The sequence below is a fragment of the Manis pentadactyla genome, chromosome 3, assembly GCF_030020395.1.
Source record: "Manis pentadactyla isolate mManPen7 chromosome 3, mManPen7.hap1, whole genome shotgun sequence".
In the NCBI taxonomy this organism is placed as follows: Eukaryota; Metazoa; Chordata; class Mammalia; order Pholidota; family Manidae; genus Manis; species Manis pentadactyla.
Window position 1 is genome coordinate 68,696,564 of NC_080021.1, and position 14,686 is coordinate 68,711,249.

A 14,686-nucleotide genomic window follows, 5' to 3' on the forward strand; every position below is an offset into this window, starting at 1 on the left:
ATTGCCCCTCTCCAAAACGGTCTACTCAAAGCAGTCAGAGGCAGCCTTCAATATGGTCAGCCAGATCATGGATCCTCAGCTCCATGGCTTAATCAGAAAGGCAAAGTTCTTCCAATGGTCTGGCCTCGTCTTTGTTCCCATCTCCTACCCACTCACTTTGCTCCAGCCACAGAGGTCTCCTTGCTATCCTGAGAGCATGCGACACATGCTCCCACCTCAGAGGCTTTGTTCTCCCTGATCCAATGAGTCTGGAACACTCCTTGCCCAAATGTCTGTGTAACTCAATTCCTTAGCCACTTCAGGGCTTTGCTCTCCCTCTTAGGCAGGCAGCCCCCTGAGCTTGTTCAACAGCTGCAAACTTCATTTGTTCTCTTCTATTTCCCTTCATACATTCATATTATTATCTTCAAATTTATTATCAAATTAACTCACTTGTCTTGCATATTATTTCTCTCTTTCCTCTTGAATATCAGCTCTATGAGGGATATGAAGGATATCTGTCTAATTCTTTACTTTACCCAACACCTAGCATAGTGCTTGGCCATAAGTAGGCATTTAAGAACTATTCCATGAATGAAGGAATGATTATCATTCGTCAATGAAATCACAGGTTCAATTAATATGAGTCCCTGTTTATTTTACTATAAACTGAAAATGTGAAAATAAATAAGAACTTTTCCCAGCCTTGAAGAAGCATACACTTCTACCATAACACATAGGATCCTCACACATACAAAAAACAAGAGAAAGAAAAATAACAAACTGTTAAAGATTTCTTGGACTGATAGATACATTTTAAACCTATTTAAGACAATGATGAAATGGCAGATAGATGATGATAGCTTGCAAAAACCAAAAGCTGCAGATGTTAGATGTTGATATTTCTTTAAGTGTATACTTTCAACATGCCTTCAGTAAGCTTAATGAATGCAAATTGCTCAAAGGGATACCACTTTGTAAGACTTCAATTCCATTCATAAAGTAACTTCTTTGCAACATTAGATATAACTATGATCTGTTGAAATTTTCTGCTTTATTCTTCATATCAAGTTTGTTTTTCTTTTTACTTTTATAACCATAAGAAACTATTTTACCTGCTGCACTGTACACACTTAATTGATATTTGTTCATCCATTTCCTAGAAAAAAAATTGCCTTTTTTGTTTCAGGCACTCTCTTGGGTGCTGGAGATACAACAATGAACAAGATGGGGAAAATTATGACATCTTGGAAAATGTACAGATTAAAAGAATCAAGATAGTTAATGTGATTATATTTATACACATTAAAATTTGACATCAGATGGAATGACTCAATTTTCATTTTTAAGCTAACAAATAATTGTTATCAATTATTGTCAGATCAGACAATTTTAATGTCTTTCTCAATTGGTTTAGATCTAAATTTAATACATTTTGGCATTACGTAGGTCCCCTCTGTTTCTTATTGGCCTTGAATATTTGTTTTCATTGCCTGGTAGCATATTCTCTATGGGATCAACTGAGGATGAGGAGTGGAAACTCAATTCAGTCAATTTTGTTATGTAATCATTTTACTTGAGCAAAATTCTTGGAGGCCACAGAGTTTATCCACACCGCCAGAAATATCAGGACAGTGCTTTTATTAAAAAAATAAAATAAAACAGAGCTGGGGGTGGGAAGTCGGGTGGAAGGGGCGGTGGAGAGGTGTTGTAGTGAGGTGGTTGGGGGGAGGGGTGCAGGAAGGTAATGGATGGGAAGTTCAGTGGGTGGGGGGAGTTGGGGGCGGGTGTCCCGGCACGGTGGTAGAAGATGGTGGGGGAAGGGGCGGTAGAGAGGGGTAGCAGTGAACTGAGGTTGGTGGGGCCGGTACCCAGCCTGATGACTCTGTAGCCGGAGGAACATCCCAGAGCCTCTGGGCTGCCGGCAAGTCGGAGCTGCCTTCCGTGACCACCGGTGTCCTGGCGCGCGTGGCCACCCACTCCTCACCGAGGAAGGGTCCTCCTCAGCCCTGGCAGAGCAGCCCTGCAGCCCCAGGACAGAGGCTTGCTGGGAAGCTGCAGGGCCCCTGGCCATGGAGGAGAGTCTGGGAAGAAGCACCCCTTTTTTAAAAAAAGAAAATTAATTTAAAAAAAAACATGAAAAAAGCAATAGAAAGGAGAAAAATTCTATGATCCCACCTACAAGAAGTACCGAACATTGGTAAATTCATAGAGAAGGAAAGTAGAACAGAGGTTGTCAGGGATTGGAAGTGGTGGGAAGATTAGGAGTTATTGTTTATTGAGTATGGAGTTTCCCAGGAGAATGAAAGGGTCTAGAGATGGATGGTGGGAATAGCTCTGCCACACTGCAAATGTACTTGCGCCAGTTAATTGTACACTGGAAACTGGCTACGTGGTACATTTTACCACAATAACACAAAAAAAGAAGGAAAATCTTGACTGGCACAAAATCTGATGGACATACTCAAGAAAAGCTTTGGAGGCCAAATAGATACAAATAAAAATTTAGAATTATCTGTAGATTTAAACTATATACACTTTATATCACTTCCAAAGTTGGTTATTGTTAGTTATTTTATCCTAAATATAATCTTTTACATAAAACAATTTAAATTCATTTCAAATACATTAATATCAAAGTTATTCCACAGGTTGTTGTCTGATGCCAAAGAAATTCTATGGAACATTTTATTACTTACTTGCAACCAGTGGTTCTTCTTCTGATGGTTTAAAGTAAAATGAAACCTTTTCCAAATCAAATAGTGCAACCAGTGTATCTTCAAGCATGGCTTGTTCATCTGTCTAGAAAGAAGAAAAATAGTACATGATATGTTAAGATTATCTAGGGTAGAACATAACATAATACAGTTGTCCCTTGAATGATAGGGGGGTGTAGGGTACCCCTGTGTAGTCAAAAAGCCACATATAACTTTTGACTCCCTAAAATCTTAACTATTTATAGTCTACTGGTGACTGGAAGCCTTACTAATAACAAATAGTTAATTAATGCATATTTTATATATTAGACATAGTATGTGCTGTATTCTTACAATAAAGTAAACTAGAGAAAATAAAATGTTTTTCAAATTGTTGCAAATCTCCAAAACAGTTCCAAATATATCTACTGGAAAAAATCCACTTATCAATGGACCTGAACATTTCAAACCCATCTTGTTCAGGGTTAACTGTATAACGTAACTCTAGAACAAAACTACCTTCACTTGTGTTTTATTTACATACAAACCAAATTGACCTTTATCTAAGACTTTTCTGCCTTAAATGAAATTATGAAATCCCTCAAAGTTATAAGATTCTTTCATAGTTTTATTTCTCCTTGTCTCTAATTTTGGAATGATTCTACACACACAACTTTTCAGTCTATTTTGTAGCTTGGTTCAAATATACTGATTCCATTTATTATTTACAAATAAATATGTACACAAAGAGCATTCTATTTGCTTCTAAACTTCCACAATCTCATATATGTAACAGCTGAAAGGCAAAAATATTGTTTTATTGAAAAGCTACAGTACCTAATGGTCATCTTTTACAATAAGGTAACCTATGCCTTATTCAATTTGCAATTTGTTAAAACTGTGATAAACGCAATTTGCATGTATGTAATGATTTTTCTTCTGAAGAACTTGGGACAAGAATCATTTAATCTCACTTGCCTTTATGGGGCCTTAATCTAGAATCTTGTCAGTATGAGACCTGATTTATTTTAATCATTTGTTTCATTCTTATAGCCTATTATATTACAGCTGAAGCAGGTAAGGACCAGATACGGTAACAAGTTCCGGGCATGTTTTAGCAACAGCATCTTTGTAGTACTATATTTTGGCCTTCCTACTAGCAGTTTGGTGTGTGCACTATCTAGAGTCTTTTACTAATTTCTTTCTGAAAGTATAATTAGCCTTATGATACACAACTTCTGCTTTAAAGGTACATTTGTTTCCTCAAGATGGTCGATAGTCCTTTAAAACAATAATTTTAACATACTTTACACACATTTTAAAAAGTTGCTATATGATTATAGCTATTTGGTGGGGGGCAGTATTAGTAAAGGGTAGAGGAAATGGTAAAGAATCTCTGATGAGTGAAAAAGAATCAGTAAAGCAGCCCCCATCTCCCAAGAAAGGCAGCCTGGAAATGAAACCATGACCTTTGCACCTTGGTTTGGTATACAGTGTATGGTACACAGTAAGTGCTGGAGAAATATTTACCAAATTGTTTAAAAGTCCTTTGAAGTAGCAGAAAAATGCCATAAACTTGGAATTGGGAGGACATTACTCAAGAATCAGCATTTTTCCAATTGAGAAGAACACACATAGGAAGAAATGTCCCAAACAGGCTGACATCTGATTGCCATAGTGCAAGCCCCAGTACTCCAGCAGACATGGCTAAGTGACAGCCATGTAACCAGGGACCTGCTCACAGTTCAGGAACACACAGACCACAAGTATAAATGTATAAATACAAAACTGATTACCCACATGGATTGCACAGAGTATTTTCAAAAGAATATAATTCTTTTCTCTGAATTACACTGAGATGGATTTATTTACCTTACCGTTTCAGAAGCTAGTATGACTGTACAGTATAGCAATTACCTCCCTATTTCAAAATAATTGAAGAATAACATTATTTTGATGTATAAACATGCACACATTTATTTAAAAACTCAACCATGTTACCTGTAGCTACATTTTCTATGTGTACTTTAACAGATGAAATAGCATCTCATGTTTAAAATCAAAATTCTATTTAATGAGCACCTTAAGTTTGTATGTAAAGGTGGACATATTTGCCTTTAAGCATCATGACAACTATCACAGAAAGTACATGTGAAAAAGCTCACCACAGTTTTATTTATTCAATATTTTGAGATGATTTCTTCATATCCACTGTGGAAAAATGATGCTCAAACATGGAGTATTCTACAGTAATTAAAGCAGTGTTCTTAGATTTAACAGTACAAATACGCATATAAAAGAAGGAAATAAAATCATTTAGCACATGCAAATTTTAAATAGATTGTCAGACAGTATGGCATGCAAACTGTCAGAGCATGCTCCAGAATATCAACCTCAGTGGAGCTTGGGTTTCAAGACAAGCCGTTTCTTCTGGACTGGAAATAAGCAAGCATAGCAGAAAGACCCTCTTTCCTCTGATGATCTTTCTCAGTCAGTTTTTAGGGATACAGGTATTAATAGCAGATGGAGGCTTTCTCCGTTTTTAGTGGCCACTGAGAATAAATAAAAATCAGGAAAGAAGGGATGCCTTCTACATATTTATTAAAACTATACTGCCCGTGGGAAAATATATTCTTTTGAAGTAGCTGAATATTTATGATACAATGATGAATAACCACTTATTCGGGAATATGTTATTATGCATGCTACAGTTGACACAGACAGTAGGAGGCATTGTGATTCCTTACCAAGTTTGGTGACAGAAGTGACTGAAAGTGAAAAAGAACACCAGCATTTGCTATCTGGTCCAGCCACCTTCTGCTGGCTTCCCAAGTTTCCATCTCGTTTTCCTTGCTATTGTCAAACATCTGGTTTAAGGCTGCCATGAGTTGCTCGGAGAAGGCACAGACTGTGGCCACAAGACTTTGGCAAAAAACCATGTCTCTTCGGAGCTGTGTCTCACTGTCTGTGATCAAGGAGAACATAAAGACAGTTTTGCAAAATGTAATAGGTGAATAAAATCAATTCATTAAGCATTTACATTTGCAGTTATTTCATCCTTTCACTAAACTTATACCATGTGAAAAATGTGAATTTGAGCTCTATTAATGAGCACATACATTTTAGCAAATACGCTTCTTAGAAAACATTAAACACCCAAAAATATTAGAAACATTAAAGTAATTTTTCTTAATTGTGACTTTATTTTGCAATCACTAAATTATGTTATAAGGGAGCAAAAAAAGATTTAGTTATTTACTTCTGTTTCCCAATGGAACACAATTTACACTTGTTTCAGAACACTTTCCTGAAGGAAACTTGAAGTCCAATTTTTCAGTTTATGCCAGCAAATGAAGTAGAATATATTAGTAGTAAAATTTAAAAATTACCTACTAAACTCATCAAATATAATGTGAAACGCATTGGGGAATAGAGTAGTGATGTCCAATTATTTATAAAAATAAGCAAATCTGTATCTCCTGAATTTACCCATTCAATTTCATGAGTTATAAATAAGTTTAGTTCATAAATACCGTATTTCTTTGAAATAAGTGATGTGTTTACAATTTTAGCATAAATCAGTTCTTGTAAAGATTCTTACTCTGCAGTTGGCTGGATTTTTGACTGACCCACGTTGAAGGTATGTTTACCCTGTGAACTGCCACTTCTGGGCCACTATTTTTTTTCTAATGGAAAGAAGCTGTACCCTTGAGAACCTGATCACAAAGGGCTCACTTATTGGATGGCCAGATATACACAAACTACATGAACCATATAAACACCAAGCCATATATTCTGCAAATGCGGATTAAATCATGTGTATTTGAGGTACAACAAAGGTAAAAAGAGTCATATTCCCAAAAGCATATTGACTATTTCAAGGGCTCATAATCTTCTGAAATGACTAAGCATTGTCAATATTACTATATAACATAGATATAAATGCTGCCTTTATTCAGTGATGAATTCTTGCTTCACTGATAAAAAGGCATGATTTTAAGCTGTTCACCAAAAACTGTGAACATCTATTTCTAATAACCATCAAAGAATCTGTATATATAATGTAAGTACTGTGCTGTTATTCAGTTTCATTATTTGTAAAAGCCACTCATGAAAATTGTATTAGGAAAAGCATTTAATTTCATAATAAAATATTCATTTATTAAGTTCATTATTAAGTAGAACTATGTGAACATGCTATTTTGATAGGTCAGAATGGTTGAATATGGCAATTCCATATGGTTCAAATATGAATTTAACTAACATGTGCTAGACATTTCCCTTAAGTAATTATATACTATGTGCCCTGTTCTCAAAGATGGAAAAGGGTGTTTTATAGGTAACTATAAAATGGCTAAACTGGGAAAGAACTGTTCAGTTCTCAATTAAGAAAAACCAAAACACCTATTTTGTTGTTGTACATACTTTCTAACAGAGTGTATTTATTCAACAAATATTTATGGAAGTAATGAGAAAATAATGAGCCAGTATAGCAACTACAAATGAACTAAGTGAAATGTAAAGGTATGAGCTCATTCTCTGGCTCTTGAAATGCCTGGACTTAGTCTGACTTAGACAATGGTTGTTAGGCCAGATGTGTAGGTATTCTACTGAGGCTCCTAACAGAAATTAAGTAAATTAAAAGTGCCCAGTATCTTCCCTGTACATTTTTGCTTTGCTCTTTTAATTGTTCTGTAGTAAAAGCAGAAAATCTGAGGAAATTACAAAAAATGCTTCTGTACCTTTGGCAGGCATTCTCCCACCTATAAATGGAGAATAATTTCTTCATAACAATCTAATTGGAAAGGAATAGCTTATATCAAGAATGGAAAGCTAAGGTCTTGAGAAGGAAGTATCTGTTCCACTGTTAAGATTTTAGAAGAGGTCACAAGGGTTAGTCACTTTGCCACAAGAAGAAATAAATTAGCTCCAACCTTCTTTTGAGAGGGAATTATTATTTTTTCAATCTTAAAAAGAATACTTAGATGTTTATTCTACTCTCTGCTACTATATTCAATATGCACTTTAAGCCAAAAAAATTTCTCATTCAACCTCATTATCAAATCAGAACTGATCAAACAATAGTTGTATTAGTTTACTAATTCAAACTTTCAGCACTGAATGCCCCAGAGGAATTAAACATTGCACCAACTACTGGGAGTATGAAGAAGTTCAAGTTGAGGCCTGGGTCCTGTCTATGCTCACAGCAGCAGTACAGAAGTAGATAAGCAGGATGCCCTTGGACCACACTGCCATTTAAATATCAAACCAACATATTTTCAAATAAAATCACTTAATAAATGCTTATTACTTCTGAGGTGATTTTCAGTTGCCACCTTCCTATTTTCAACAGTCAATGATTTGTTTGCATAGACTTCAAAATGCACATATATACACATTAAGAGCTCATCTCACAGTGAGTAACAAAGAAAACTCACGAGTGACAGAAAGGGGTCTTTATTATCTATCCCCAACCTATGTTCACAGCTTCTCAACCCATTACTTCCTCCTTTCATCCCACACACCAGCAACAATCTTCAGAGTTTGGTGTGAGAATAGAATAAAACAATGTATCTGAAAGCTGCTAGAACAGTGGCTATACAGACCTCTCTTCTTCTAGTCACGCAATACTGCTCAACGTTCCTCAAACACTAAATGCCCTTCCAAAAGCTCTTGCAGGCCACACCCTGCCCCTGGTTCTCTGGCTGCAGGAGGCACTTCTCCCCTCTCCACCTGCAAACTTTAAATCATTCTTCAGGAGAAATTCACTGAACTCTTGAAATAGTATCTCCCACTGTGAAATGTCCCCTCTCCTTCAGGAAGTATTGTGTACTTCTTTCCACCCCCACAAGACTGGGGCATCCTTCTACTGGAAGGCTAATAACTAGTATTATGAGAGTTTGTTTACATGTATGTGTTCCCAAGGAGCATCAGTTAGCACATGACCAGGGAAGTAGATATGACATGAATAATGCTCATGGATTTAGAGGCATATAATCTGCTTTCAGCTACCCATTCTACCAATTTTAACCATATAATCCTAGGTATCAGATTCTTATATGTACAGTTCTTATATGTACTATTTCTTAGATCTGCAATAAAGATAAATGAGATAAACATGTTTAAAGCACTTAGCAAAGTGGAACTGACACATTATTATTGTGAGTCATTCTTTTTTCTAGCATCTAATATGGTGCCTGGCACTAGTGGGTGCTCAGTTTTATTGCTGAATTGAGAAGGAACAACATGATAAATAAAGAAACCAAAATAAGCTAACTCCCAGCAAGCACATACAGGTCTTTTCCTTGTAATTACAGGACTGTTTGAAATTCACAGGTATCCATCTTTTACCAAAGCTATTCTCACTCCTCATTTTTCTCAATAAGAACTACAGCAAGAGTCACAACAGCTGCTTCTAGCTTCTAGCAAAAGAAGAAAAGCAGAGAGAGTTCTGTTTTTTTGACATGCATGTTTACTGTTTATGCAGAGTAAGAATTCCTTTGTACTTTCCACCCCTATAGGCCTGAGGCATCCTTAATGGATTATATAAATTAATGGATTATTAAATTAATGGATTATTTTTCTTATCAAAGGCTTCTGTTTTGTTTCAGCATTTAAGCACCTACTTAAAGTTACCTTCTAGAACCATGTATTAAAATATTAACACTTCATTTAATCTTAACTGTTTAAAAGCTCAAATTGCATAATTGGCTAACTGGTTAAAAAGAATGAGATGGTTTCTAGACACACAAGTAATCTCAGGCATTATTCTGCTATAGTAGGGAGAAGAAAGCAAAAGAAACAGAAACAAAAATAGGAGATTGGAGAGAGAGAAAGATGGGAATAAAAGCAAGTTAAGAATAATATGTAGCAGGAAGTCTACCCTCTTCAAGTGAAGAGCACAATTTCACACTGTGGGTAAAATTGCAATATTTCCAGAATCTCTCTCCTTGCCTTAGTGTATCTCCTTATCAATAGGTGTTTCCGAGGGGTGGAGGGACGTAGTCCATCTCCATATCAATAGGTAATTACAGGAGGGAGGAAGGGTTTATCTGGACCAGAGAGCTTAGGTGGGGCCCCTTTTTGCAGCCAGGTTTCAAGAGACATGGGCAAGCAGAAGTGGACTACTGCTGGTAAGCAATAAATGGATTTCTTTCACTTTACTTCTCCCTTTGATTGATTTCAGTTTGAAAGGCATTTTGCCCTGGGCTGGGAAAACATTTTCCCCCTGGAGTTACACGCGGCCAGCAATATGGAGTGATTTAGCTACTTTTTTGGTGCCAGCGAAGTTGGAAAATGGAAGAAAGAGTGAGTAAATAAAGTAGGAAAAAGGAGAATTATGATAGTAATAAAAAAAAATACAATTGAAATCAAAATAAGGTTCTGCAAAAACAGCTAGTTGAATGAATAAAGCAATTCATTCCAGGACCACTTCTGGAACTGGTGTAATGGAGTATAATTTCAAATTCGTCACCTATTACTTATTCATTTATTCAATAAGGCATCTATGTGCCTAATCTTCCAGATATTTAAAAATGTGTGTTGAATGAATACCATTTACTAGCTGTTATTATTACTCTGCCTGCGCATTAATTTCTTCACTTTTAAATCTGTGGAAAAATAATATTCTCACAGAGTGGCTGTGAAGAGCCAAGGAAATCCATAAAAATTAGGTCCACCAAAAGTGCGGTTATTAGTGAAACTGAAGAGAGGAAGATATTTTTGTTATTATTAGTCAAAAACCAAGGGAAAACTTGTTTAATTAAGGCAAAAGCCAACCAACAAACAAAAAAGCCCTACTGGTTAACCTGACTCATCCATTCACTTACAACAAGTTTTCCAAGTGCGGTAGATTGTAAAAGTGGTCCCAAGGTCTTCCCCTGCCTGTGTGCACACCCTTGCAGCATGGTTTTGAGACTGAGATACCTCCTACGAAAAGCACAGTCCATTTCTCCACACCTTGAATCTGGGCTCACCTATTCCCTTGCCCAAAAACAAAAGTTAAGCACAGTTTTACAATAAATCCCGTTTGCATAATTAACTTTACCAAAACCTACTTCCTTTATCCTTTTAAATTGTATTCTATATAAATATATCATTATGTATATTTTTCATATTTTTACCTGTAATTGAAGATGCCATGTTTTTGTGTTTTTATGAAAGTCAAGGATTTTTTAAATATTTGCAAGATTTTAGATAAGATAAGGATCATATTTCCACCTATTCTGTTGAAGGCACTGCCTTCATATTATGAGATTTCTAAGGTCATGCATGGGTCATGATATCAAATAGTAAAAATAATGAAAAATATTACCTGAATATTCAAGAAGAGCCAGGAGTATCCTACACTTCACCTCTGCAGAGAAAGAAAACAGATCAGTTAGATGCTCAGTCTTTTTCTGCCAACATCACACTTTAACTGTGTACTAAAAATTAGCACAATTTATTATATTAAATAATTAGAATCTTATTCACTTGACATGCTCTTCTTTCCTTTGCCTATTAAATTCTATTCATTTCTTAAGACCCTAAAATATCTTCCAGTTCTGAACTGTGAGCCTATGAAAAATACTAAAATCCTGCCCCTTGTGTAGGTCATCCTCAGCTGCTGTAGCTTGCATGGTGTTCTCTAAGCTCTTATAGCTATTATTTTTTCATCAACAAAGTGTTAAACAGTATTTTTTCTTAGTTATTTAAACTTTTAAAGATTTTATAAAGTTGTATGTAATTATATATTTTATATTTATATATCCAAATTACAGGTTATATAGCTTTATATAAATTATATTTACAGATTATATAGCATATATGTAATATGATATAGTGCACAGATTACAGTGTATTAGAGTGTGCGTGTATATATGTGTGTATATATATATGTGTGTGTGTGTGTATATGAATACATATATATGTATTCTTCCTTTTTTATTTATAGGTCATGGCACTGCCCTAGAAGCCAGAAAAATATTAAATACATCTAAATACTCTTCTTCTCACTCCATATCCAAACAGGTTCAATCACAAATTTTTGATAAATGATGTGTATTAACTTCATACTCATTGCTCTGTGTCCAATTAGCTATGTATCCATTTACTTCCAATTGGTAAACTGTTTACTTGCAGAGAAATACAAAAACTTTACATGCCCAAGATTACATGCCTAAGAGTTCCTTTACATGCCCAAGATTATGGGAAATAAAAAAGGTTAGGTGTTTCCTATACTAGACAGGCAAACAATAGAGTCAAAAAGACAAAATTAACCAATAAGAAATGCAGGAGAAATACCTGAGAAGGTATCAAATTTTACAAGTGAGACTGCAAGGAACAACAGTATTTCAGAGGCAGCGAGGTACACTGGACTGAGTCAAAAGACCCACACATTATATACTAGCTTTGTGGTCTTTAGAAAATTACTGAACTACTTTGAGTATCAACTTGCTGATTCGTAAGTGACAATAACATCTATCTTATTTATTTTATAGGCCTGGGTAGTGAAAATAAAAGGGGAGACATACACACACACACACACACACACACACACACACACACACATATTTATAATAATTTATAATAAAATAAATATAAATATATATTTAAAGCCTTGGAAAATCATTTAGAGTGCTGTGTACCTGTGAAACAGTGTTATTATTATAATCTGGATATAGCTAAAGTTGGTTAAAATTATGTCTCAAATGTTTTTTTAAAAAACGTTTTAAGTTACATTGTCAAGGAAGAAGATATATATTCTAAGAGTAGGAAATAGCAAAGGAATACCAAATATCCAAGAGCCTGGGACAGAAAAGATTGTATTATATAAGCAAAAGACTGAGATTGGGATACAACTGGAAAGCCCTATTGAAAAATGGCTCCCAACAACAGATTGAGGAGTTAAGACTTAATCAGAAAAATCCCTATGAGGCACTGGAGCAGGATTCTGATATTATGAACATGGTATTTTATAGTAATGGTACATATGAGTCAGAAAAGATGGAGACAGGGAGATTAGCCAGAAAACAATTCCAATTACTGAGATAAAAAGGGGAAAAGTTGAAGAAGCCTCTGATTTAACAACAAAAAAGTAGCAGCTCTTTTGGGATAAAGGCAGAGGAAAAATTGAAAAAGGTTGCAAAGAAACAAAGGGAGATTTTGAGAAGAACACAATTGATATAGGGAGCAACAGTTAGAAATAAGTGCACTAGTAAACACTGGAATTTAAGCGGATGACGGGTCCAATTCTGCCACCAATTTCAATTTGTGTTTTTTCCCTGTATCACCAAGCAATTCTCAGACACAAGCTGGGTGTCTCTTACAGTTCAGCTCAGTTCTGACATTATCTACATGCACATAGTGGCAGATCCCACAGGGTAAGGGCTCATTCCTACAAGACTCCCCTTCTCACACCCCACACTTCAGACACAGATTGCAAAGGTCCATGTGGCCACTTGTGCTTCTAACCACTGACCACAGATTGGAGGTTCCAAGGACCCCCCCTCATGGGCTTGTTTAATTTGCTAGAGAAGCTCACAGAATTCTGAGAAATATTTTACTTACTAGGTTATAAGCAGCTTATTATAAAAGGAAGTAACTCAGAAACAGCCAATGGAAGAGATGCTCAATGCAACGAATGGAGGGGCTGGGAGCTTCCTCGCCCTTGGAATGCACCATTCTCTCAGCACCTCCATGGGTTCACCAACCTGGAAGTTCTTTTAGGGATTTTATAGGGCTTCATTACCTAGGCATGACGGATTAAATCACTGACCACTGGTGACTGGATTCAGTCTCTGGTCCCACCCCCTCCTGGAGGTCCGGGGTGGGACTGAAAGTTTCCACCCTGGCGACTAGTCCCCAACCCTTAGATGTGAGCCAAACAGCATAACAAAAGACACCTTCAGCCTGTGATCCTGGGAATCCAAGGGTTTTAGGAGCTCTGTGCCAGGAATGGGGACAAAGATAAAATATATATTTTGTATTATAAATCACAGTATCACAGAGTGCTAGTCAAGTAAAAATATCGCCAGGCAGCTGATAATATGAGACCATAATTTAGCTGAGAGATTAAGTGGGAGATTGGCATCATCTTAGTGACACCACAGAATCTGTCCCCATTTGGTCCACTGTTTGGTCTGCTCTCTTCTACTGCTAGTTTCACAGGCTGTGAATGAATGGCACACAGTGATGTGATTTATGAATGGCATTGTAACAGTCCTTCCTTTATAAAAATCATAGCACTATTATATTTCTACATCATACTGGTACATGTGTGATAGGATAGTTTTAAATCAGAGATGAAGGGCTGGCACGTTCAGAACACAAAACCCCAAAATAGGGCACTTTGGCACATTGCGTATTTTAAGCTGAAGGATTTGAGAAACACAAGGAGCAGGAAGGATTCTGAACTCCCCCTTCTCCCCTGAAGCAGGTCATAGGACCTTAATATGAGAGGTGCCCTCCAGGTACCTTGAGGAGAGGAGCATCATTATCTCCAAGGAGAGAGGGACACTGAGAGGAACTGGCCTTGCTACCCCCAGTTTACCACCCTTAGCTCATACCCTTTTTTCTATCACATTTTCCATGACTTCCCACTCTTCATCAAACCTAGTATGTAAACCACTCAGGTTTAACCATCTTTCTGGCCTTGATTTCCTAATAAAGGGTTTCTGTGCCCTGTAAAACTTATATTGAATACATTTATATGCTGTCATCTTGTTAATTTGTCTTTTGTCAGTCTAATTTACAGGACCCCAGTCAGAGAACCTAAGAGGGCAGAAGGAAAAATACACTTTTTTCCATCCTCTGCAGGAATATCAGAATAAGGTTCTCCCAGCTACAAATATAAACCATGACATTCTGGCAAGGTGGCATTATGTTAAATTTCCTAGCTAAAATCTAAAAATCCATTAAATCATCCCCCATCTAGAGACAATCTAGGAAACAGAATGAAAATTATCTTTAAATTGAATAGGATAAATTCATGCTGAACTGGTGAGGTCACTTCAGAGTACTTCCACATA

At 36.3% G+C, this 14,686-nt stretch overlaps 1 protein-coding gene across 4 annotated transcripts in view; it reads right to left on the minus strand.

The window, feature by feature from the left end:
• Nucleotides 1–14,686, minus strand: part of PREX2 (phosphatidylinositol-3,4,5-trisphosphate dependent Rac exchange factor 2) — a 304,312-nt gene that overhangs the window by 101,780 nt on the left and 187,846 nt on the right. For 3 of the 4 annotated variants that reach the window (XM_036886229.2, XM_057498014.1, XM_036886230.2), the window contains exons 31-33: nucleotides 10,990–11,031; nucleotides 5,423–5,640; nucleotides 2,679–2,781 (exon numbers count right to left, since the gene is read on the minus strand). In XM_036886229.2, coding sequence (XP_036742124.2) covers nucleotides 2,679–2,781; nucleotides 5,423–5,640; nucleotides 10,990–11,031 — 363 coding nt within the window. Of the gene's footprint in view, nucleotides 1–1,531; nucleotides 2,080–2,678; nucleotides 2,782–5,422; nucleotides 5,641–10,989; nucleotides 11,032–14,686 lie in introns of those variants that run through there. The other variant, XM_057498015.1, reaches the window with a different exon arrangement.